Here is a 23,832-nt window from a genome sequence, read left to right as displayed (position 1 = left end):
ATCCGTGACGCGATCGTTTGGTGGCTTTAGCGCTCATCTTTTGCCCAGTGTACAACGCGCTTTGCATCCCTGCATCCGTGCGTTTTCATCTTGAAGCGCACGAAACGGAAAGAAGAAACAAACGTGTGTGCGATTGTGTGTGTAACGCGACAAGAAAAAGAAAACAAAAACGGAAACAGTGCGTGTGTACAGCTTCAGGGCTGTCGTTGTGTGCGCGGGCACGATATAGTAGGCGGGAGTGTTGCTAAGCATTCGCTTTGAACCGATCGTGTCAGCATTGTGTGTAGTGCAAAACCTCCTGAAGCGATCATGCGACGCAACAATCGTACCCGTGCAGGAGCAGGTGTGGGCGGTGGAGGAGGAGGAGGAGGAATAGTGGCAGTTCCGATCAGTCCTGGCGCTGCTAGTGGTGGCCGGTTGACACGGGCACACGATAAACGTCAGTGTGAAGATTACCGTGATCTTGTGGAGGAGCCCAGCAGTAGCCGTGGTAACAACTTTACGACGTCCAGCCGGAATTTACCCACAAGGGCATCGTCCCGGCCGGTCGGTTCCATCTATAACATCACCAGCTTAGAAACCGTGAAACACAAAATGTCATCCCTGCTGTCGGGCTATGGCACGATAAAGGGACTCTCAGAATCCATCCATCCTGCGGCGCTAATCGAGCAAGTAGTGCAGGATAAGATGAAACAGGACAAATTGAAGCAAATGCAGCGTCAGCGACAGCTAGCCGCCTCGGGTGGTGGTGGCCAATCGTCCGGCAGCAACAGTGCCATGTTCCGACAGGTGTCCGAAACGCACTTGATCATCGATTCGGATGGTACGAGCGGAGAGGAGGAAGAATTGGAGGAGTACGAGGACGATCTTGTCATGGCCGATATGTGCATGCAGGCACAAGAGGGTATGCAGCTGGTCGAGGACGAGGAAAGCGAAAAGTCGGACTTTGAGCAGCCGGAGGTGAACTCATCATCGAGCTGGTCGCAGCGCAAGAAGAGGAGCGGAAGGGCGGTCGATTTGACGGCTTGCGATACTACCTCGTCCGTACACGACGACGAGGAGGAAGCCGAGGATGAGGAGGCTGAAGAGGAAGTGTACGAGATGCAAGATCAGGAAGATGACGAAGAGTACGAGGAGCTGGACAACGCTGATCAGTTCGCGATGGAAGACGAACCGGAAGGTCCTGACGAAGGACAGTATCAGGAGGAGGAGTACTGTGAGGAGGAAGAGGAGGATGAACCTGAACCGATCGATACGACCGATGATCAACAGCAGGAGGAAGTAGAAGGTTTTGATGAGGAGGAGCAGGAGGATGAGAATGATGCGATGTGCGTTGGCGCGCAGGAGGAAGATGACGTCCAGGAGGTGATCGATGTCGAACAACACGATCAGATGAGGCAGCAAAGCTTCGCCCAAAAGAAGCAACAAAGTGGCAGCTCTTATGGTGACAGCAGTGACAGAACGTCCCGGGAACCTCAACATAAGGATAGCGTCATTTACAATGGTACACATACGGCGGCGCCCCAGCTAACGCAAAACGAGTTGAACGAGGAAGAGATGGTCAAAATATCGGCCATCAATACTAAAGGTAGGTTATATGTATTAATCGTTTGTTCTTTGGTACCACAATTAACACTAGAGTAATATTGAATTATTGTTTTTAGCCAGACATGGGTCCGAATGCGTCAATGATCGTCCTTACCATAGTATCCAATAAGATATCCGAGATCATTGATCGGTGTCCTCCTCTGATTCTAGGAGAGTTTAAAATCAATTTACAATTGTTGGGTTGTTTGGTATCATTCTCTTAACCTGTAAAACCCCCACTGGAACCAATTGAAAAAGCTCTTCGAGTTGCGATTCCTTTACATCTTTCTGATCACATATGGGAACAGAGAGACAGGTGATACGAGCAATGCAATGTCATTAAGTCTAATCCAAGAAGAAGAAGGAGAAGAAAGCGAACGGGCTAGGAAGGGGCAGTCGGTAGATAACCCGCAAGGAAACAACGAGCAGTCGCTCGGGTGAATCTTCGCTGCACATTCTTCATTCTGGCCATTCCAGTCGCGCCTGGGGGAGACCAAACAAGGTGGATCAAACGCAGTTAAAGAAGAAAGACCCTTAGGAAGAGAGGGTCTCTAAGTTCGTAGGAAAATTTAACAATTTGACCTAGAGATTGGTTAGACTAGGCTATAACGTGGTCCACATGAACATTGAAAGAGAGTGTCTAATCCAACCACACTCCCAAATCTTTTGCTGATTTCTTCGATTTTTCGACATTCGATTTCTGACAATGTCATGAAGGATGTAACTGAATGGAACCTTCTTAGATCTTTTAAAAGAAATGGTACAACATTTATTGGGACAAAGTAACAGGCCATTTTTATGACACCAAACGGAAAAGCTGTGGTTGTGGAGTCTACAAAGCAGTCGGAAAAACAGGACTACACTTTAACTCTATACGGTCTGTCATTGAGGTATGATTCTAGTGTTTAGAAGAGAGAGGGGTCTTGTTTGATTAGACATGGTCCAGACGGGTCCATGCCACAAATTGCATATTCCATATAGTTGTAGCTTTTGGTAATCCGATGATCATTTGTTCCCATAAAAAAGATATCAGTGGAAAAATCCCAATCATCCAGACATCTGGTGGGAACCCTGTTTGCTCTAATCTAAGTCACTGAAATTTTGCGCAGATCCAAATGCCAAAGAAATGGATTTGATATTTTTTTTTTTAAAGTGGTTGTACGAAGATCTAGTAGAATGGGGTCGTGCCATTTCGACAGTGTTGTTGTCGGTGTCTATACCAACACTCAACTAGCCCTTCCCAGGCCAGTTCCAAGTGAACAGGAAAGCCGAAATGTTGCTTTTCTCTCGCTTCTCAGGGGGTGGAAACATGGGAACTTCAACCATGTCCATGGCGGCGGTTCGGTTTGCCTTGGCTTAGCGGCATTAAAAACTGACTTTGACCTCGTTTCCTTTCGCGAATGCGAACAGAACAAAAATGAAACCTACGTTCGGGTGTGTGTGCGCGGCCGGAGTGGAGTAATGTATGTTTTTTTGGCTGTGCTGTTGTGCTAATGTCTCTATGGGGGAATGTAATGGATCACACTGTGCGCAGCTTTTTATCGTTTTTTGTTTGTGTTCTTTTGCCGCACAAAAAAAACCCATAAGTAAGGTTAGTTTATATAGTCGATAAATTTAGCAACAGTTTGACGATCCACGTGCCATCAATCCCGTTACGTTTGACAATCGTTGCATCTTTGTGTTGCTGTGTTTATTTTGTGAGACGGCACAGGGGTTTACAATAGATAGGATAAGACTAGCCCCACATATCGAATCGCACAAACGTATTAGATAAACGGGAAGATTGGTAGTGAAACACTAAAAACTGTACTCAATTGCAAAAACTGGATATAGATTTGCGTGCATAATGTGTGCGAATGGGAAAACCGGCTTTCGGTTTACATATCGTCGGATGGAGATACGAAATTAAATTTTTGAGGAATTAAATTAGTTGAAAACACAAGGCGTAATTCCTATTTTGTACATCATTTGTTTATCATTTTTCAAAATATTATAGTTTATATCTCAACTCTTAAATCCACTCTTATACGTAAACAGCCTGACCGATATGGCATTCACTAAATGCACGGGAAGGCGTTTTTATATAAGGTTTGACAAACCTTTTGTAAAACCCTGTATTGTTGCCGGGGGGCTAGTACAAAGTAGCCGGTTATAGTATGAAAAATGCTTGCAATACGTGTAGATTTAATTTTTTTTCAATAAACCTACGGTAATAGATTTAAAAAAATATCCAAAAGAAAGCATCATTACTAATGAAGCATTAATGGACCAATAGATAATAACAAACGTAACCACAAAAGTTCAAACATAACTTCACGTCTGAAAAATAACAACCAAAATCCTGCCTTCTTGGATCGCTTCCCATCAACTTTTCATTGCTGCGTCTCTCCCGTATGGTTTTTCCTCACCAACCCTGCGCACACTAACCGCTCACGCAGAAGGTCGCGATTTTGCGCTGCTCACTGATACATTGATAGAAAACTCGCGACCCCCCCCACTTAGAGCAATCCGCGGATCGCGTAAGTGTGCGTGCGCAAGTACACACACACACACACGCTCGCACGTACGCTCGGTCGCGAGTCAAGAAGAAAGTGGCAGCAGCAGCAGCAGCACCAGTAGGTTTGTTAACGAAAAATAACAGTTATTTTCACTTTAAAATCCACTTGCCGTGTTCCTTCCCTCTCCATCATCATCATCATCGTTGTGATCCAGTGTTTCCGGGGGATCCCGGGCAGAGATTTTGTTTTTGTTTTTTTGCATACCTTTCCATGTTGCTCGCCTTTCGTAGCTTGGGTGGAATTATGCTCGATATGTGCCTCATTCCACATAAGTTCCGCTACTTTTTTAGGGGTAAGTTTTCCCACCCCGACGGGGAAGTGTAGGGAAAGCAACAAGCAAGACTAGCAACCCCCGGTGCGCAGAGTTTAGGGCTTTAGGCCGGTACGTACAGTGGGAGTTGTGTTGCACTGTTGTGCACACTTGCCGTGTTTCGTAAATTTCCGTTCCTTTTTTCCGATACGGACGTTTAATGGTGGATTTTGCTATGGTGTTTTGTTTATTTTGTGAAGAAATTCGCCTTGGGGAGGTTGTTTCGTACATAATATACCTTACCAACGTTGGGCACTCGGTTTTCATGCATTGCAATGCAGTCCACGTGGCCTGTTGTGCGGAGGTCAACTATGTCAACTGACGCCTCAAAAGGTCAACACTGTCCGGATCGTATTTTTTTTTGTTTTGAATGCAAGTCTGTGGAAATGGTATTAGAAGTTAACCAATTCGGGAGAGGAAGAAGGACACGGTTTGGCGGACTGGCTACTTTTGTGCAAAATTTAACTTCAGTAAAGCTATTTTAACAGTAAGCGAAGAAACATTAATTAATTAATACGATTAATTCAGTTCAAAATCTTGTTCAAATCTATTTGTTCTATTTGTATTTTTAAAATATTATATAGCAATATATCTGTTTGATGAACGATTGAATGTTCAATGCTTCCCCGGAATTGAATTTATTCCGTACTTGTTAAGTTTATCGGCCCAATTTGGTTGAAGTTGATCGCGGCGACAGTCAACATTGTTTCCGGTTACAAGAGACACCCAATGAACATAAACCGGACCTTGTACCATGACCCTGAGCGGTTCAAAAATAGGTTTGGACAAATAGTGCGGTCAGTGACCGGAAGAAGCGCCGTATAGGAAGGGTGTGTACACATGTTGTGGTTACGTGTTTTTTGTTTGTTTGTTATCAAACTGTTTTGTTGTTACAATTCTTGCCTATGAATATCGAATTAATCGTTTATTTAACTCTCGCCATAACCATTATGTTGTAGGATTCTGGAAGTTGCGTTTTTATTATGCTAAAACTTGAGCATAATTCTTTACTGTTTAGAATTTTGAGGGGAAGCTATTAGTAGTCGGAAATCTTCTATCATTCTTATATTCCAGTGCTATGGTTAATTAATCATATGAATAATCAGTGAGGGTTCATCCGTATCTGGAATTGGCTGTCAAAAGATTAATTTGCAGAAGATAATCTGCAGCCTTCTTGGTTTCTATTAGCTGATTGCAATGATATTTTCTTTGTTCCAATAAATATTCTGGTTTATAAAAAGAAAATTTTTGTTGAATTATTTTATGGATTTCTTCGAAGGCCACAACATCTATTTGGGTCATTAGTATTGGCCATGAAATGTATGTGCAGAATTATTTCATAAGCTAAAATTTACGACTTACTTACTTATCAGACGCTTTAACTGCTTCACGAACCTGGCCTGCTGCAGAAGTCCTTCAAATTGCTCACGATCGTTCGTTCATTCCATAAACCCGGCCATTCAGGCGGAGGCATCAACACCATCAATCCTTCTTAATTTGGGCCCATCTCGCCTCCTTTGTCCATGAGAATGACTTTAAAAGTACTTTATAGGCTGGTTCGTCCGGTGACATTCTCATGACGTGACCAGCCCAGCGGAACCCACCGGAGGCTAGCGAGTCAAATCTGAAATCTCATAGAGATCGTCATTGTAGCGGCCCCTCCATTGTCCTTTCACACAGGCCATTTTTACAAATTTTCTGATCTAGATATCTTTTAACGTAATTTAGGTCTTTGAATTTAATTAACTTAAACAATAATTATTATTTGAACGGTTACAAAACTATGGCGATGCTACATTCGTGTGGAGACGCTTGCGTTAGAGCAGTCAAGTTGATTCAGAATTTAAAATAATTTCAATTTCATTAATCTAAATCAATCCCACTCAACACTAGACACTTCATTTAGGGTAAGAAATGGTCTCAGTTTTGTGTCCGTCCTCCGGGTCGACATTATGATCGCTTTGGCAGCTGATATGAAATGTCCCTTAAACCGCACAAACCACAATGTTGTGTTCTTAAATAATGACGAATGCCATCGTCGTTGGATGTTCGTGTTGTTTGTTTGTGGTGTACGCTGTTTATCAATCATTTAATAGCATGCAATTAGAGCCGTTGGATTTTATCATCCACGGCATGTAAATATGAATGTCTAATTTAATTGGGAAATATTATCCTCGCGTGTGTTTAGCTCCGTTGGGTAAAGCAACAAAGTTCAACTGGGCAGGAGGGATGCAGGATTGCTCCATGAAAGGGAGAACACCACCCAAACAACGAAACGCAACATCAGAAAAGGACACTCTCACATTCCACCAAAATCATTATTGTGTTGTGCTGCTTGCAGGGAGGAAGGGACACGACGACAAACTTTCGCTCGCTGGAAAAAATTTACAGACGACCTTCTTGAAGGTCTTCCTTTCTTCGCTGTGTCAAGTTTGCTGTGTCCCGTCCGGTCCGGAACCGGGAGGAGCCGGGAGGTTTTATAGAGCAAAGCTCCCCCGTCCGTCCACACACTGGAGGAAAAGCGGATGCGAAGTCTCCATTTGCGGTCTCTCGACCCAGGTCAGGAATTGCTGAGACGTGACAGCTCATGGAGGAGGTTCTGGTTCTCAACAAAAGCGTGGATCGATTTATCACAGTTTCGGTGATGAAATTACACAGGATAAGGGGAGGATGAGGCAAGGCGAGCAGAGGATGCGAAATAAAACTGCAGCTAAACAAGAACCGTACGACGACGACGACGACGACGAAAATGCACAGAAAGAAGGTGGTGGTGTGTTGCGCTCCGAAAAATGCATATTGCGGGATTGCTGAAGGTAATTGTGCGAAAAACACAGACCGTTCTGGTTTTTCTGGTTTTGTTTTGCTTCGGGAAAAACCATGACCAACATCAGTGCATCTTGTCTGAAGGTGGGTTCCTGTGGTGGCCAAGCGTTTTCCTTCGATGAATCTTTCTGCTAATCCGATCCGGTGGCAGGACGGGAGGCCAGGAGATGGATTTGAATTTCGTCTGGACCGTAGCAAGTAACGGCTAGCTAGCCCCCGAAAGGGCACAGACAACAAAGGCGCCAACTCAGACATAATAATTTGGGACAGTTTTTTTTTGTGCAACCGTGTTTTGGGTATTGATAAGACGCTGCGCCATAGCAAAGGCGCGCGGAAAAGGTTACCATTTGTAGCCTTTGTTTGATGTGTTATGTGCTTAATCAAACGAAACAGTTATGTAGTATTACTACAAGAGCATGCCTTTTTGTATTAAAATATTCTGAAATCAACCCATTATATCTTAAGCGTATGAAATTTCATACGCAATTATTATTTAACCAAATGGCCCAGCACCCTAAATCATTTTTGTCTAAAAATATCTAAAATTTGAAAATTTCTAACTTTAAATTTTCTACATGGATTAAATTTGTGATAAATTGATCAAAGACAACCTTAAAAATATATTTATGAGGAAGAGTAAAACTTTTGTATTAAAAAGTCGTATGAAAAATTGTCGAAATAAACGTAGAAATATCAATTATGAATGTGCTTCGTAGTATGAAAAGAAGTATCCGTTCCCTCAACACAAAATATATATGATGGTATAAAGGGCAGTGCACTTACGCAAGTTACGCGATTTTCTGTGGTACGCAGTATTTGCATAATTTGGGAAAAGACTTTATAATGTAAATAGTAGTTATGGAGCACCCCGTGTCCTTATGTTATGACGAAAGCACAGTAATATAATAAATCTTTCCGCGGATTATCCACCATATTTTATGATAGACCCACAAGATGGGGCTGCATTCATTTGCCGCCAGCAAATTGTTATCTTTTTAAAGCTTTTTCGTTGGGAAATTTAAGTACATTTAAGTACATTTTAAGTGCATTTTCCTCGCTCTTTCTCTTCTTGTAGAACATTGGTTTTAGGTTGGAAAATGCCTTTGGCCGTTAATTATTCACTGCTGAATGAATTCCTCATTTTCCCTCGAACTGCTTCCATGCTATTTGACATCATAATGTTTTATAATTGTTTAGCCCCCGTTGAAGAGTGTCTCTTGCCGACTTCCGCCGGAATGTTGCACTTTTGCTGTGGGTTACTGTGGGCGCTTGAAAAATGCGTATCACCATCGTATCGCACGGTGTTTGCGCCGGTACTCAACAATTGCACCGCGCCGCACACCGGTCGGTGCGGATGCGTGGTTCGATAAGTGTGTGCATGCGCGACGGATGCGCAACAGAACTCCCCGCCCGCTCGCCCGCTCGTCCGTCCACCCCTAGGTAATAACCGTAAGCGGACGCAGAGGCAAGGCCTTTTTGTCAAAGCAGTGCAATATGTGGCGTAGTGCAAGTAGTAGTAGTAGTCAAGAGTGTGAGAGTGCTCTGCCGCGCACTGCTTTTGCATCGAGTGCAGATGTTGTGTGTGATGTGCATTTGACGTCGATTGCGGTCGCCCTGATGTTTGGTGTGTTGGTGATCGGACACCGACGTTTTTCTTACTTGCTTATCTGCCTTCCGATGCGTTCCTCCAGTGTGTCACGTCCATCCCAGAAAGGTTAGATCCTCCCCCCAATGATGCGTGCGTAGAACTGAGGGCGAAAATTTTCCACTATGAGATGCGGTAATGTCGCTTTTCCTTTCTCCTTCGATCCAACGATCCACCGATCATCTGATCATTTCCATTTGCCCAAACTCTGGATGTGTGCGTACCTAGTTGTTGCGCATGTTTGCGCACGACATTAGATGTGTGTTGTTGTTGTTTTTTTGTTTTATCGAATGCATTAACATTGCGCACTAAATGCGGTTCGAGATGTTTGTGCAACGGAGATGGCGTTGTGGTAATGGTTTCTTAAGCTTTTGCAGTAGGAAATCGGTGAATTATTTTGATGCGCAGCAATTCTGAAGATTTCTTTTGGGAATATTCGATTGGATATATTTAAATAGTAGTTTATCAATATCATCAGGGGTGGGAGAAGGAAATTACTTACCGTTCTTCATAAGCAATAAACATTTCATCTCAAGAATATAGACATCTTTCTCGCAAATATTCTAAATACCTACCAACAACGGGAGTTGTAGAGTTTTCTTCCAACTTTCACTCCCAGAGTGTGTTTTTTGAAGGCGTACATCGAAAAGGAAAGTGTATTTTCTCTAAAGTCCTGTTGTATGTTAGTGTGTGTGTAAAGGGGGTTGTGTTTGAGTCATTGTAGGGTGGTAAACGTCATCAGTTGACACCTGGGCACACACATAATGGTACAGGGCTGTGTTTTTCTCCGCCATTGTTGCGGATTGCATGGCCTTGGTTTGTAGGAAAATATTTTATATTATATAACTGTTATGGTGTTATGATATGGGATTCATTTTTTCGTTGTTTTTTTTTGCACACAGTTTGCATTTCTTTTCCACCAGTGTGTTTGTTTTTAACTTGCAATGGTATGAAGCAAAGGGTAAACCATCCAAAAGCAAGAGTTTGTTTGGTTTTGTTAGGTGCGGCGAGTTCAGCTTGATTGTCTCGCTTAAACTCTGTCTCTTCAAAGCTCTCTTCATGCTGTTATGCCTGCTACTGGGTACCAAAGCTCCCTCCACACTGCCCAAGGAGAGAAGTTTAAAAACAAAACAAAAACCATGGCAAAGCAAAAACCGTAAAACTAGCACAACAAAATGCGAAACGCGAAGAAAATCGGCGCACAACGGCAACAACAACAACAAATAGCTAGCACGATAAAATATAATGAGGCCGCGCGCGTATTCTCTGCTACTGCGCCATTTGTACAAAATTCGTCCACCGGCGAGAGAGGGGTGGCAATTCGCTATTTGAATTCCATTTAATAATTTACCATTTTTCACTTGCGTTATTTGAATCTTTTTGTTGTAAGATACGTATAATAATTATAAAATGTAATGAATTGAATTAAAATTTAAGCTTAACTGGCATATATTTTGCACCAGATTACGAGAAACTTAGTAACGTCTTCGCGTAACACGCACTAACGCTTCGCTTTGACAAATGTGCGATTTGTGCTTAAATGCAATTCTTCCGGACGGTTGATGCGCCGTGTGATTCATTTCGCAGATGAAATCTTGCTTGCGTGCAGCTGGGGGTCGGTATTTTCCACCGTGTTTTGTTACCTTCTTTCCCTTTTGCATAGGCAACGAAATTTACACACACATACACACACACTGAAACGCTCAGCATCCACTGTACGAATGCTACAGGTGTTATTGTTTGTTTGATACCAACATAATCAAACATGCTTCACCGACATTTTAGCCGTCCTCCCTCTTTGCGTTTTTGGCGTGAGAGTGAGCGAACGAGTGGGAAAGCATAAAATGAAAGAGAGTAGCGCATAGAGCTGTCAGTTATGGGAAATGGTGGAAACCCTCAACGTCATAGTAGGCTTGTTCGTCGTCATCGTGTGGGTGAGGAAAATGTTGCAGTGCAGAAGAACGGACAGCATTCCATTTGCAGAGACAAAACAACAATTCCGATTAATGTGGTGAAAATGATTCAAAGCGAGAGTAAGAGAGAGAGAGAGAGAGTGTATACGCAGTTATGTAAAGATATGATTTCACTAGTTCATACACGCACACATTCGCTGTTATGCTGCTTTCTTGCTCTAGCTAGCTGGCTAGACATAAGTCATCCAAGGAGAGATGGCAGCATAACACAGAGGAAAACCTGCGCCGGACCTGGTTCCGTTATTTCTTTCATTGCCTTGACTGCCGGCCTTCGGAATTGCCAGCCGGAGTAACGGAAGTAACTCACAGCTAACGGGGGTTTTCCATCCGAGCCGTGGGCATAGTACTTATTTTCCAACTATGCTCTTTAGGTTTTATGCAAAGAAATGGTAAATTGTGAGTTCTAATAATTTTTTGGGTATAACTTAATTTACTATAAATATGCAATAAAGAAGTAAAACAAACCGTGTACGTACCGCTACTGACATGACAATAGCTTTTGTGCGCAGGTGGGGTATGTCTATTGCTTACTATTACTATAACGCTGCCCACTACTACTAGTGCCCTCCACATACACACCCACACACACACTCATATTAGCGGCGTAAACGTACGCAAACGCAAGAAGTAGGTCATCAAATCATGCTTTCTTCTCCGCCACCTTCTCGTGATTATTCACCACCCCTACCCATGTACCCACCTCAATGCAATCTCACGAAGAAGAACCTTCCGTTTGTATTGTGGTGTGTCAGCCGCGTAGTCCCGCCAAACCTTTCCTTGATTTTGTTCATAAATTCTGAGTTTTTTTTTTGAAAATAGCACCTCCTAAGCTGCTGTATAGAGGGGGTGGTTTGTTGCATATGAGATGAGACGGGAGAGGCCGGTTGTGTTCAAGCTTCATGCTTGCCACAGTTTGTTGTGCATATGAGGTGTGGGGGATCGATTTGTGCCGCGTGACACCATTCTCGAGAGTAATGAAAAGGCGCGGAAACCGCTGGATGGTTAAATAGAGCTGACCCGAAAAAATGGTTAGACAACTCGTCTCTACATACCTTGTTCTCTGTTAAATGGATAATGTTTATGATCATGTTTTTTTGTTGAGGACGTTTTTCCACATTTTGCACAAACAAATTTGTGCAATTTACAATGATTTCAATATTTATCTTAAATAGAAGAATGGCTCATTTAATCGTTCCTAAACAAACGATACAGTAATGTGTTATTCTGCTTTGTTTCCCATTTCAGTTCAACTTAACGACCAGGACAAAGTTAGTTTGGACGACTTCGAGATGCTAAAAGTGCTTGGAACCGGAGGTAAAGATTTTGCTGCCCGTCTCGATGGTGGTGGCGTTATGGTGTGTTAATAACGTATGCTAATTGACAAAAAAAATACTTTCCCTTTTCCCTATGTACAGCCTACGGAACGGTGTTCTTGGTGCGAAAGACGACTGGTGTAGATAAGAACAAAATTTATGCCATGAAGGTGTTGAAGAAGGGTATCGTAAGTCTGAAGAAAAAGACGGCAGAACATACAAGAACCGAACGACAGGTAGGTATTACAAACATTACAAATGATGCATCATACATCTACATGGTCTACACCTTCAATTTCTAATAATTTTTATTGTATTCTTGTAGGTGCTTGAAGCGATACAGGAGGCTCCGTTTCTGGTAACGATGCATTACGCCTTCCAGACGGAATCGAAGCTGTACCTGATACTGGACTATGTGATCGGTGGGGAACTGTTCACGTTGCTTTGTAAACGATTACTCTTCGAAGAATCCGCAGTGCAGATCTACATTGCCGAGATAATAGTTGCAATTGAGCATCTTCACAAGGTAAATGTTTGGCCATATACAACATATCAAACGATGCTAAAGAACGTTCTTATCTTATCGTTTTGTAATCAGCTGGGTATCGTATATCGGGACATTAAGCTGGAAAACATTCTGGTTGACAAGGACGGCCACATCGTACTGACGGACTTTGGCTTGTCCCGCGAACTCACGTACCAACACGAGCGTGCGTACAGCTTCTGCGGTACGGTTGAATATATGGCACCGGAAATATTGAAACCACTTAAAGACGGGCACGACACTGCCGTCGATTGGTGGTCGGTCGGTGTCCTGACGTTCGAGCTGCTAACCGGCGCTTCACCATTCGCGGCCGAACCGAATGATATCGCTAAACGCATCACCGAGACGGAGGCAATTATTCCGGAAAATCTATCACCGGAGGCGACCGATTTTATTCGCAAGCTATTGGTGAAGGACCCGCGGCGACGGCTCGGCAGTGGCAAGACCGATGCATCCGAGCTGAAGTCGCACCCGTTTCTGCGCTCCATCAACTGGTCGCGGTTGATACGGAAACAGATACAGGCACCGTTCCCACCGGTTGCCGAGAATGAACGCGATACGCGCAACTTTAGCTCCGAGTTTACCAAGCAGGATGTTGTGGAAAATCCGTGCGCTCCGCCAAAGAATGCTGATCGGTTGTTTAGAGGTAAGATGCGCTGGTCAGAACACGCGTGGCAATCGCGATTGGAATTACTCAAGTAATCGTACTCAATTGTTTCGTACAGGATATTCATACGTTTCACCGAAGCTGCTTACCAAAAACGTTACGGATCGGAACAAGTTTATCCCGATCCACAATATGCGGCCGCAGGAGAGCTATGTTAGGCAAAATGCGTCAAAGGTACAACTTCTGCTTGGTTTAATTATTGATTCATTTCGTTTTCAAATTTACTGTTTTTCTTTGTATAAATCCCCAGCAATCGGCTTTCTTCAGAAAGTACACGCTGACGAACGACTCAGCTATTGGATTTGGCACGTATTCGACGTGTCTCAGATGCCAGCGGCTGCGCAGTAACAATTTCTACGCCGTTAAAGTCCTGTTCAATCACCCGCAAACGGCTGGTTTTGCCAAACGCGAGGCGGAAGTATTGCGCCAATGTCAGGGTCATCCTAATGTAACGCAGTTCGTCGAGATATTGGAAGACAACAACTACATCTATCTCGTGCTGGAATTACTCGAGGGTGGCGAGCTTCTTCAACGCATCAACCGGCAACCCGGTCAGCAGACGGAGTCGCGAATACGTGGCTACTTTTCCCAGCTGGTCGAGGTGGTCGCGCACGTTCATCGGCAAGGTTTCGCACACCGGGATTTGAAGCCGGAAAATGTACTCTTCGAACGATCGTCGTCGGATCGGTTACGGCTGATCGATTTCGGGTTTGCCGAGCGGCTCGACGGCAACTGTGTCGAACCCCGGCTTCCGGCCGGTACGGTTGGCTATGCAGCTCCAGAAGTGATGGGTCACGTACAAGCGGATGGTACCTCCTCCTCGTCTTCCGCCTCTTACTCGCTCGAAACGACCGATCTATGGTCGCTCGGAGTTATCCTCTACACGATGCTGTCTGGCCGGGCACCGTTCATACCGAGCCGGTACTTTTTCCACGATAATCTTGCGTCGACATCAAAGGAGATGGATATGATAACCGACAAAATAAAGCGCGGTTCGTTCGATCTGAGCTCGAGCATCTGGTTTGGTGTGAGTGAAAGTGCAAAGAATCTAGTGCGATCGCTGCTTACCGTTAACCCGCAGCACCGTATTACGATGCTAGAGCTGCAGAGTCACGAATGGTTGAGCGAAAATGTTGGCAAGCGTCGTGGACAGCATTCATCACTATCCGCGTACAGTCGTGGTTTGCCAAATCATACCAAGCAATCGTTCGGCAAGCTGCAGGTGAAAGTACGCAACACATATGAAGCATTTAAGCTTGCCGAAAAGTGTGGGCTTCGATTGCATAATGAACACCCCAGCCGACAAAGGAGTGTTAGCACATTGCCGCAAACGACTGCTCCATCGGATCAGGAGTGTAGAACCACAAGCAACGGTACCAACAACGGTGAACTGTTGGAAAAATCTAATTCAATAACAACCGTAGTGCCTAATCATCATAACGCTCTCAGTAGTAAAAGTAGCAGTAGCATTAGCATAAATAGCAGCGGTAGCAAAACCAAACGAATACACCAACAGAACGATAGAAAGAAGGGCGTCGGCACTCACCCGGCATCGAGCACGAAATCAATCGAATCGCAGTACAGCAGTTCGATGGAGGAAAGCACATCGAGCGGTATCGGACGTAGCAAAAGTAGCAAAAGCAGTCTGTCCCATTCTGGCAGTCCGGTGCGTGATACGCGCCAAATGTCCAACAGTTCCGTCATCATCGTTATTGAGGATGAAGATGAGCGGGAAGCGCACCGTAATGAATCTTTACCTGAAGATATTAGCAGTGTCGCAACAAACGAACAGGCTGAAGCTTCCATTGCAGGCGAGGATATTTCGCTTGGAACGGATAGTTTGACTAAGCAAAAGACGGAGAGTGCGAATGAGATAAATGAGGATGAACAAACGGATGAAATTGTTATCGATGTGGAGGAAGAAGAGACGAGCAAGGACGCAGAGACGGACAAGATGGCATCGGAAACGATTCCCAGCAGCAGGAAGTCTAGCGAGGCCGAAAATAATAACAATGACGTGGTGGATGGTTTAGTACCAACGACGAAACAGCAACACCATCAAATCGATAGCGTTAGTGTGGCACGTGTGACGATGGAAGTGCGTCAAATTATGAATGAAGAAGAATTTTCAGATACGACTAAAGAGTTATTAGGAGCTACTATAAACGTAGAACCGGTGCTGCATAGTATACAAGATATGAAGGAGAGCAAAAAAGCTCCTAGGAACGATAGGAAAAACGAGCAACCAGCTGCACATTCAACGGTCCTCCCCGAAGCTAGCGGCAGTAACATTAGTAACGTGAACGCTACCGCACCACATCGGACAAGTGTGACGATAAAAAAGGAACGAAGTGAGAACCTTGTGCAACACGTACCCGGCACCGCTGATAATTATTCGTCCGATCAGTCCCTCGGTTTGGAGAACCTTCTGCAAGAATCGCAGGCGTTTGTGGGATATAAAGACACGGATTGTACGCTGCTGGAGCGCACACTATCGGTTCATTCCGACAGCGACGACGTCATGTATCTCGGTTGCAGTGAAGCGGACGAACCTTTCTTTGGGTTCGATGAAGATGAGTGGTATCGATGTAACGGCTGTGATAGCTACCAACAGAAAATACGATCCACGTTTTTCAAGCAAGAAAAGAAGCGCAAAATTGCGTATCCGTACGGCGGTTTGGGTACCATCGTAAAAAAGGAACGGGAAGAAGCGATAATCGTCAAAAGGGAACCGGTGCAAGCGGTAATCGTCAAGCAGGAACCGGTACGAATAACCAAACGACGAGCGGAAGTATCGTGCGATGATGTAGTGTATGAACCGCGTCCAAAGAATTTGCGGCAAATCGCTCGAAAAAACTATAAAGAAACAAAGCGGCTAAATCCGACGTATCTGTCAATTGACATCAAGCGTGAAGTGTGTTGAGCTGAGCAGGATAACCAGGGATTGCAGGGAGTAGTTGTGCCACGCGGCGGAGCGCATGGTGGTGTTATCGGTACGATTAGGTAGGAGTTTGGCTATTTATTTATTTCTTTCCATCCACCAAAGTTTGTCCGATTCACCAAACATCTTTTTCTAATACATTTTCCTACCGTTTACCGCGGAGAGATCTTTTATAGGGCGCGTGTTAGCGTTAGCGAAATACCATTGGGCGTGTTCGCCTTTTATTTCCGTAGATCTTCATTGTATACCTTCATTGCTTAAGAGTAGATGTTTGTTCAAACAGTCAATAGGATCGAACAGTTTTTGCCCATACACACAGAACTCTCCTTATCTGTCTCTCATGTATTATGCAAAGTAATTCTTAAAATCACCGAATGAAGAAATGGACCGTGTTTAAGCCCAATCATAAATTTAGTATAATGTAATTAGGAAGCGATTGAAATATTCGTTCCACAACGAATATGCGTTGGTTTTTTGGAAACTTAAATACTTCTTTGTAGGAACTTTCTTTGTGCATATATTGTTTGTTACTGTAGTTTTATTTTTTTTATTATTTTTATTACCAATCTATTTTATACCATCCCGGGGTACGGTGATGCTAATTAATTCAATGGAACGATTTTGTAGGATGTTAGTTTGTTTTGCGGCAATAGTAGAGGATTGTCGATAAGTATTTAGGTTCAAAGTACTACTGCAATGGCAACGGCTAGGAAATAATTTCCTACAGTTTAGTTTCCTTTTAATCTGTACATAACAAGAGAAAGTGCACTTACAATGAAGAATGTTGGTCTTCATTTTTCAGGACGACAGACAAAAACGAAATGTGAACTTTGCTGTACGTTTGCGTAGAATCTCATCCATTTATAAACGGATTGTGCTGCGTATTCGAGTGGCGCAACTTACTTTTGCGTAACAATTGTTAGCATAAGTATCAAATATAGCAAAGAGAGGGAGAGAGAGAGAGAGATTTAGAGAGAAAAACAGGTAGGAAACATTCAAGGTTTTCAAACAGACAAAACAAACAAATCAAATCAACACACACAAGCGTTACAGATAGGACTAGTAATAGGCAGATAAACAGTGTAATAAGCAAACACAGTGATCGCACATGAACAGTAAAACAGTGTCGGTTTTTTCCCCAAAATCTTCCATATCCTTATAAAGTAATTCGATGTAGAAATATGTCACATATTGTTCGACGAATTTAGTAGCGGGCATTGTCCCCATACAAGCGAGAAAAAAATTGTCGACACGACGGCCCCGGCGATCATTTTTCCTTTTTAGCGAGAGTTTATGCAAAGTAAACAGTTTGCATGTTTTGAGCTACAAACAAAAAAGAACAACACAATCTCACACACATACACACGGAGTTTTAAGATAAGATTTGTATATAGAAATTCTTTTACCGAATATCTACATCCGTACTTTTCGTTTTTCGTAGTTTAGTTACGAGTTGTACATATAAATATATAAATGTGTGTGTGTGTGTGTGTGAGAGGTGCGCGTTGAAAAGCAGACCAAAGTGGTAAGGGAAATGAGCCTTATAAGGAGACAAAATATCGCCTGCGGTTCCATATACTATAGCAAACAATACTAAATATGATGGGTGACATTTTTGAAACTAAAAGGAAATTGTGTAAAAGAGTAATCATCATTGAAAAATACTTACTTGTAAGCGTGTTTGTAACAGTAATTTTAGTTATTATAATTATATATAAAGTGAACATACACACACACATACACACACGCAACAACAACAACAACAAATGCATAACGTTACAGACCTCACAAAAAGTGGTCGATAATGAATACCTTTTTGAGTAGTTTGTTAAGCTAGAAACGTAAATGGTGTAGTATGTTCCATTAATTTAATTTCCAAAAGAGCACAATGCGTTGAACCTTTGACGAGAGGGTAGAATATGATACACTGTACATTTATTCAATTCAATTCAATTCTATCGCCCGCAAGAATAAGGTGGGGGCTCAGTATGATAAAGCAGAAAGTGCGGTGTCGCACACGTCCGGGTGATGTTTCATATCTAAAAAAACAAAGGAAAATTATTTGCGAAGAAAAACAGCAGTTTGTGGGAAGAATTTGTTTTACAATTTATATATCTAGACACACCCCATCTAGCAGATGAGATGTATAATGCAACAGTGTGTGGTAGTTAAGTGACATAATGCTATGATACACATCGTATGGTTTTATTGTTGGAGTTTTCGTTGCGAAAAAATAAATACCCGTAGATAAGAACCTTTTGGAGGGAATTAAAGCTGGCTGGGGGGGAATGTCGGTGCCGTTAACCACACGTGTCCACCATAGAAAGAGACTGCCGAGACCGAGAGGAGGGGGGTTGTAGAGAGATAATACAAAAGCAAAGGGAAACACATCTAATATATACATAAAAGCAACATTCTTAGTTTGATAAGTAGTCACACAGAGCAAAACAATGCGAAAACCGGAAGAAGGATAGTGTTGTAACAGGGAAAATTAACGAGGAGTGTGTTCCTCAACGATGATGTTACGTACATTTCTAGCTAAATAATATTTGCTTTTTTATCTGGTTTATGCTTTTTATTTGGTTTATTTTTTTTTTGTTTTGAACAACACTTTCCCCATCCCTTATTTGCAGTTCTGTTTTTTTTTACCTTTCATTAGTTTGTTTGTTTTGTTTGCGTTGCGCTATGCTAGAATTGTTTAGTGAATAGTAAATTCAAGAGGGATCAGTACACTACACATCATATATATAGGCATCGTTTGTTTGTTTTTCCCCTTAGGTTGTAGGGCAACAGGGCAACAAAAAAAAAGGGAGAGAGGACATGTTTGTAACACTCGGATGCCCAAATCATGTTTTTTTTTCTGTGTGTGTGTTGTGGAAGAGGTTTTAATTTAATATGTAATCACACACATTCGTGTACACAGAGGAGAGGTACGTTTGTACCACATGCCAAAACCACAGCTGCTCGATGGTTTTCCAACGGTGAGTGTTTTGCTCATCATCTCCCCGGACACAAATTCAGACCAATTTAGTGCATATACACAAATGGTGAGCAGACGGCGAGAAACAAAAGGCGCGCGCAATAGTTGATAAACCTCACATATGGACGGAATAAAAAAAAACCAACACATGAACGAATAATTACTTTACATACTTTGAAAAAGAAGTTTTTAATTAAAAAAAGCTGCTTTGCAGAGGAATAATATCACAACATTAGCGACGATTGGATTTTGTTTCGAATCCACCAAACTTCCTACATCATTCCATTCAGGTCGCCCGAAGGACACCGTGAACACCGGTCAGCATACGACGATACGGATAAAGAGCAGTACAATAGATGTTAATATCACATTTCGCATATATCAGCAGATTGACTCGCGGCACTGTTTGCCTTTACCACATGCTGCGGAGCAAACGGACCAGTCCGTTAGCTTCCAGCAACAGTAAGTGGAATGATTTTTGCTGTTTTGTGAAGGTAGTGTAGCGAATTCCCACATGGTTATTCTTCTTCTTGATGACAATCTTTGCTGGGGGACAACAGAGCGCAAAATGGAAAGAAATAATCACCGTTAGTGTTTAGTGTCCAGCTTACAAGAGCTAGAGGAGCGCACGGTCATCCCAGTCGCCATTGCATATTATTTTTAAGCGCTTTTTCTTTCGTCAAAGTCTCTCTGCGCATGCGATCGGACACGCCAAAAGCGACCGGTTTTGTGATTTCTGACACCAAGAGAGCATCCACGAAAGGAGGCAACATCAATCTGATCCGCACAAGGATCCGCCATGTTTACTCACGTAATCAGTCGCTGTGATGCTATTGATCAATTAGAGATCTTCTCCTATTGGCTATTAGTTACACACACTATCAAACAAGAGCCCTCTCCCGAGAGCGATCGATAGAGTAAATAGCTCAGCTACTGTGGCGAGAATCCTCCGTCTCGTTTTATCCATCCAGTTTATACAGTGCGTGTCATAACTGTACAGTAGGTAAGTTTTTTAATTATTAGGAGTACGAAACATGGAGTGCCACTATTTCCGAAGACATTATTCATTGTTTATTGTTCGGTTATTTCGCAATAATTATATCTTTTGTCGTCATGGAATGTACGGGAGTTTGAAAGGGTTCCATATATAAATATATTCCATAAATATTCCACATTGTTATTTCCATAAAAATAAACTTGTGCACAGTTATGGTACGCACTGTGCTGCTTGGACGAACGGAAAGAGATGAAAGATCAGTTGACGAATCAAGGCCTAAGATCACTAGAGGGAAGGGTACAGCTAAATGAAATGCTACCACGTGGTACGGAAATTTGTGCTATCTCTTCGTTTGGATGCTCTCTTGGTGTCGGAAACCAAAAATTTCACCGTTTCTGAGCGTTTTCGACGGACGGATCGGCGCAAAATACGAAAGAGATGCAGGATCTGTTTTGCCTTTTCCCCCTTCACTCTAATGCGTTTGATAGGAATGTGACACCGACAGGCAGACGTGATTAATGCCATTATGCGAGAAATAATGCATTATGCGATAATAATGAGATCGAGCCTCTTGGCCAAATAATTCTTGACACATAAGTAATACAATTGCAATACAAAAACATGCAAATCTTCCTTGATGGGTCCCGGAAATTTTAAGCCTTTCTTGATCAGTTTCTCTTTCCTCCACGATGAGTTCTCGATCGGCGATCGGATGCTTTCTGTGTCGCTTGCAGTTTATCTTCCCCACAGGGTGTTTGGAAGGACGTTATCGACGAGGCGAAACGGAAGTCGCTGGATCCACAACTACCATGTGCCGCAGAATAAGGTGGCCTATGTGATTACGCGCCCAACAACAAGGTTTCGTCAGTTTTAGACAATGTCTACGAAAAATCCAGGAGATTTGTAGATATGCGATCTAAATTCCATCTTCGATCATCGCTACAGACTTAATGAATTATTTAACATGACTAAAATGTTTTAGGACCCAATCTCCCCACAACTCCAAGCGGGAAGCTTACATGATGCGCGTGTGAGGTAAAACGATACTCGTAAAATGTTTGTCACAGGCTATTGATGGATTATTTGGTGATGGAATTATTCATACCCACCAGCACATTACCTAAGACTTTAGTGCACCAAGAGCTCGTGGTTAAGGTTTCTGGAGCATAAGGTTAACGACCCTAACGACCTTAACCTCCTCAGTGATCGCAGTGACCGAAGGGAATCTGTCTGTCTTATGCAAGGATCGATCCTGTAATCACCGCTACTAAAAGCGTATGCGGGTGCATAAATTTTCTTTCGCAATATCATCATTCGAACGCCCCATGAGATGGTGACATATTGCACGATCGAGCAGCAGACGGGAGGTCACCCGCGGCATATTGGTTCCCATGGACTGGATATGGGCTGGATAACCGCCCAATTTGAATAAGTGTTACACCGGCGTTGCGTAACGGCGCTGAAGATGAGGATGAGGCGATAATGGTGCCGGTGTCACATTTATCAAATAGTAGGCTGTGCCTTGACTGTCATCGGGTGATGTGTTCGACAGTTAGTAAGCAAACCGGCACTGGGCAGAAGAATACACTTGCGTTCATTCGTTCTTTATTCGTTGCTAGAATTGGAGCTAAATTGAAACTACTACATTTAACTAATCGCCGAACCGTTGTTCCGGTGGCGCGTGGAAGAAACGGCCATCCGGTACGTTTGGTGTGTACGATATTACAGGTACATTGCGTCTCCGGTGTTCCGTGTGTGTGTGCCTATGTACAAAAGGAGGCGAGTCCAACGCGGTCGATTGAAACTATGTACAAATCATCGAGTGATCGTGCCGGGAATCCCGCCTGGGTGCGTGCGAGACACCTTTTAGCCCTGGGTGGCGCGCAGCCGGGCAAGGGTGGCTTCGAGCGAGGCCAAACTAAACTCGGGATCGGATGGCGGGTTGGCGCGCAGATCCTCCAGTAGCTTGATCACGTGCTCGGGTGCTGGCGGTTCGGTCGGCAGGTGAGCGCCCTGCGGCTGGAATCCGTTCTCGTCGGCGACGTACACGACCGAGTAGGAAGCGCCATCCGGGCCAACAAACGAGTACTCGCCGTTCGCCGTGACTCCATTATCGCTCGTCTGGCGCGCCTTGATGCCGTTGCTCGTCTCGTAGTTGTACGCGTACGAGCCACCTTCGTTGATGATCTGGTCCTGCGCCACGACGGTCGCTTCCGCATCGGGACCACCGGCCGGGGAGCGTTTGCTCAGCGCGGACGGCGGTGCGGCAAAGGCCAGTGCCAGGGCGCACGCAAGCACAACAATCTGGAAGGAACCATTCCCAGAAAAAAAAAGGATCCTGCTTAACTGCTGTTCCCAACGATGGTTGTCACGCCAGGCTGCGAAACACACAACTTACCGATTGTTTGTACATGTTCAAGGCTTATTGCGTTGGCTCGACGATGTGGGGTTGGAAAGCGCGATGCTCTTGGTTGCTGCTGCAAGCGGTTACTGTTATCATTCCGGATGCCTGGTACGAGCTTTTATAGTACGCCGGTGAAAATCTGGCTCCTTTTCGGCGATCCGAACATTCCCTTCCCGAAGCGTACAGCATTCTTCAGCTCAGCTGTGGTCGGCGACATTTCACCTCCTGCCGGCGGGAGAAAGGAGCGTGAGCGAGACACCATAACCGTAGCCGGTCGCAAGTGTATTTCGTATGCAGATAATCAAACGCCCAGCGCATCTTCAGTCGAGCGCCGAATCAAAAACGCAGCCGAACACCGAAGCTGACGGGCGTCGTGCGTTATTGGGTAAGTTCGGTCACTCCAGTCCCCTGGCACTGTTGGCCAGGCCCGGTGTGTGTTTGTGCATATGCTTAAAAGTCGTTAACATTTTCCTACGATCGTTTCAGACGCATCGACGGCGCTCGCTTTGTTTTGGACCGTAGCAAAGTCACCCGCCCGCCGTCGAGTGGACATCGGCGGTCCGCTGTGCACCGCGGCGGCCATCGTCGCCTTGGTGGTCGATTGCATTTTTTTTTCTTTCGTCCCGTAACGGAGGGTTGCCGTGTCCCTCGGGTGTGATTTATGAAGCAAAGCACCGGAGGAAGATTCGGCACAGCACCGTGTTTTTGAGCTGCCTGGAACGACAGGTCAAACTTCTATTTTTTTGCCCCTGCCCAATGTGGTCTAGGATAATTGCTGCGCGGCTGATGACGCGGCGATCAGGCTGGCCGAAGATGAAGATGTGCAGCGAAGAAAGGTGTGCGACAAGACACACATTTGACGCGTTTTGACCCCTGACAGAAAGAGAGTTGCTGCGACGGCTGTCGTCCGATCGGTGAGGCGATCCCATCAGACATATCAACCGGTCCTGGTTGATATTTTCAAGGTAATGTGCAATTTTTTCTCTCCTTCTTCAATCGCCAAGAGATAATCGAACGAAATCAGCACGGTTGATGTTCGATATCGTAATGTGCAGGTGGATCATACCGGTGCCGGTTGATTTGGTGTCAT

General features: G+C 44.0%; 2 protein-coding genes across 2 annotated transcripts; one reads left to right on the top strand and one right to left on the bottom strand.

Moving 5' to 3' along the window:
- Positions 1-309: 309 nt before the first annotated feature.
- LOC128301942 (uncharacterized) lies at positions 310-17,843 on the top strand. Its single transcript, XM_053038624.1, has 7 exons — positions 310-1,588; positions 12,142-12,210; positions 12,312-12,445; positions 12,535-12,735; positions 12,808-13,399; positions 13,479-13,594; positions 13,671-17,843. Exons 1-7 carry the CDS (start codon positions 310-312, stop codon positions 16,341-16,343), a joined length of 5,064 nt encoding a protein of 1,687 aa, XP_052894584.1. The 3' UTR covers positions 16,344-17,843.
- Positions 17,844-22,204: 4,361 nt separating this feature from the next.
- Positions 22,205-22,851, bottom strand: LOC128302265 (cuticle protein CP14.6-like). The gene is made up of 2 exons (XM_053039048.1): positions 22,737-22,851; positions 22,205-22,642 (listed from the first exon to the last, which is right to left on the bottom strand). The coding sequence occupies exons 1-2, from the start codon at positions 22,749-22,751 to the stop codon at positions 22,205-22,207; spliced, it is 453 nt and encodes a 150-aa protein (XP_052895008.1). The 5' UTR covers positions 22,752-22,851.
- Between the last annotated feature and the right edge of the window lie 981 nt (positions 22,852-23,832).

The sequence above is a fragment of the Anopheles moucheti genome, chromosome 3 (assembly GCF_943734755.1).
Source record: "Anopheles moucheti chromosome 3, idAnoMoucSN_F20_07, whole genome shotgun sequence".
Lineage (NCBI taxonomy): Eukaryota > Metazoa > Arthropoda > Insecta > Diptera > Culicidae > Anopheles > Anopheles moucheti.
This window is presented reverse-complemented; position numbering and strand designations above follow the sequence as displayed.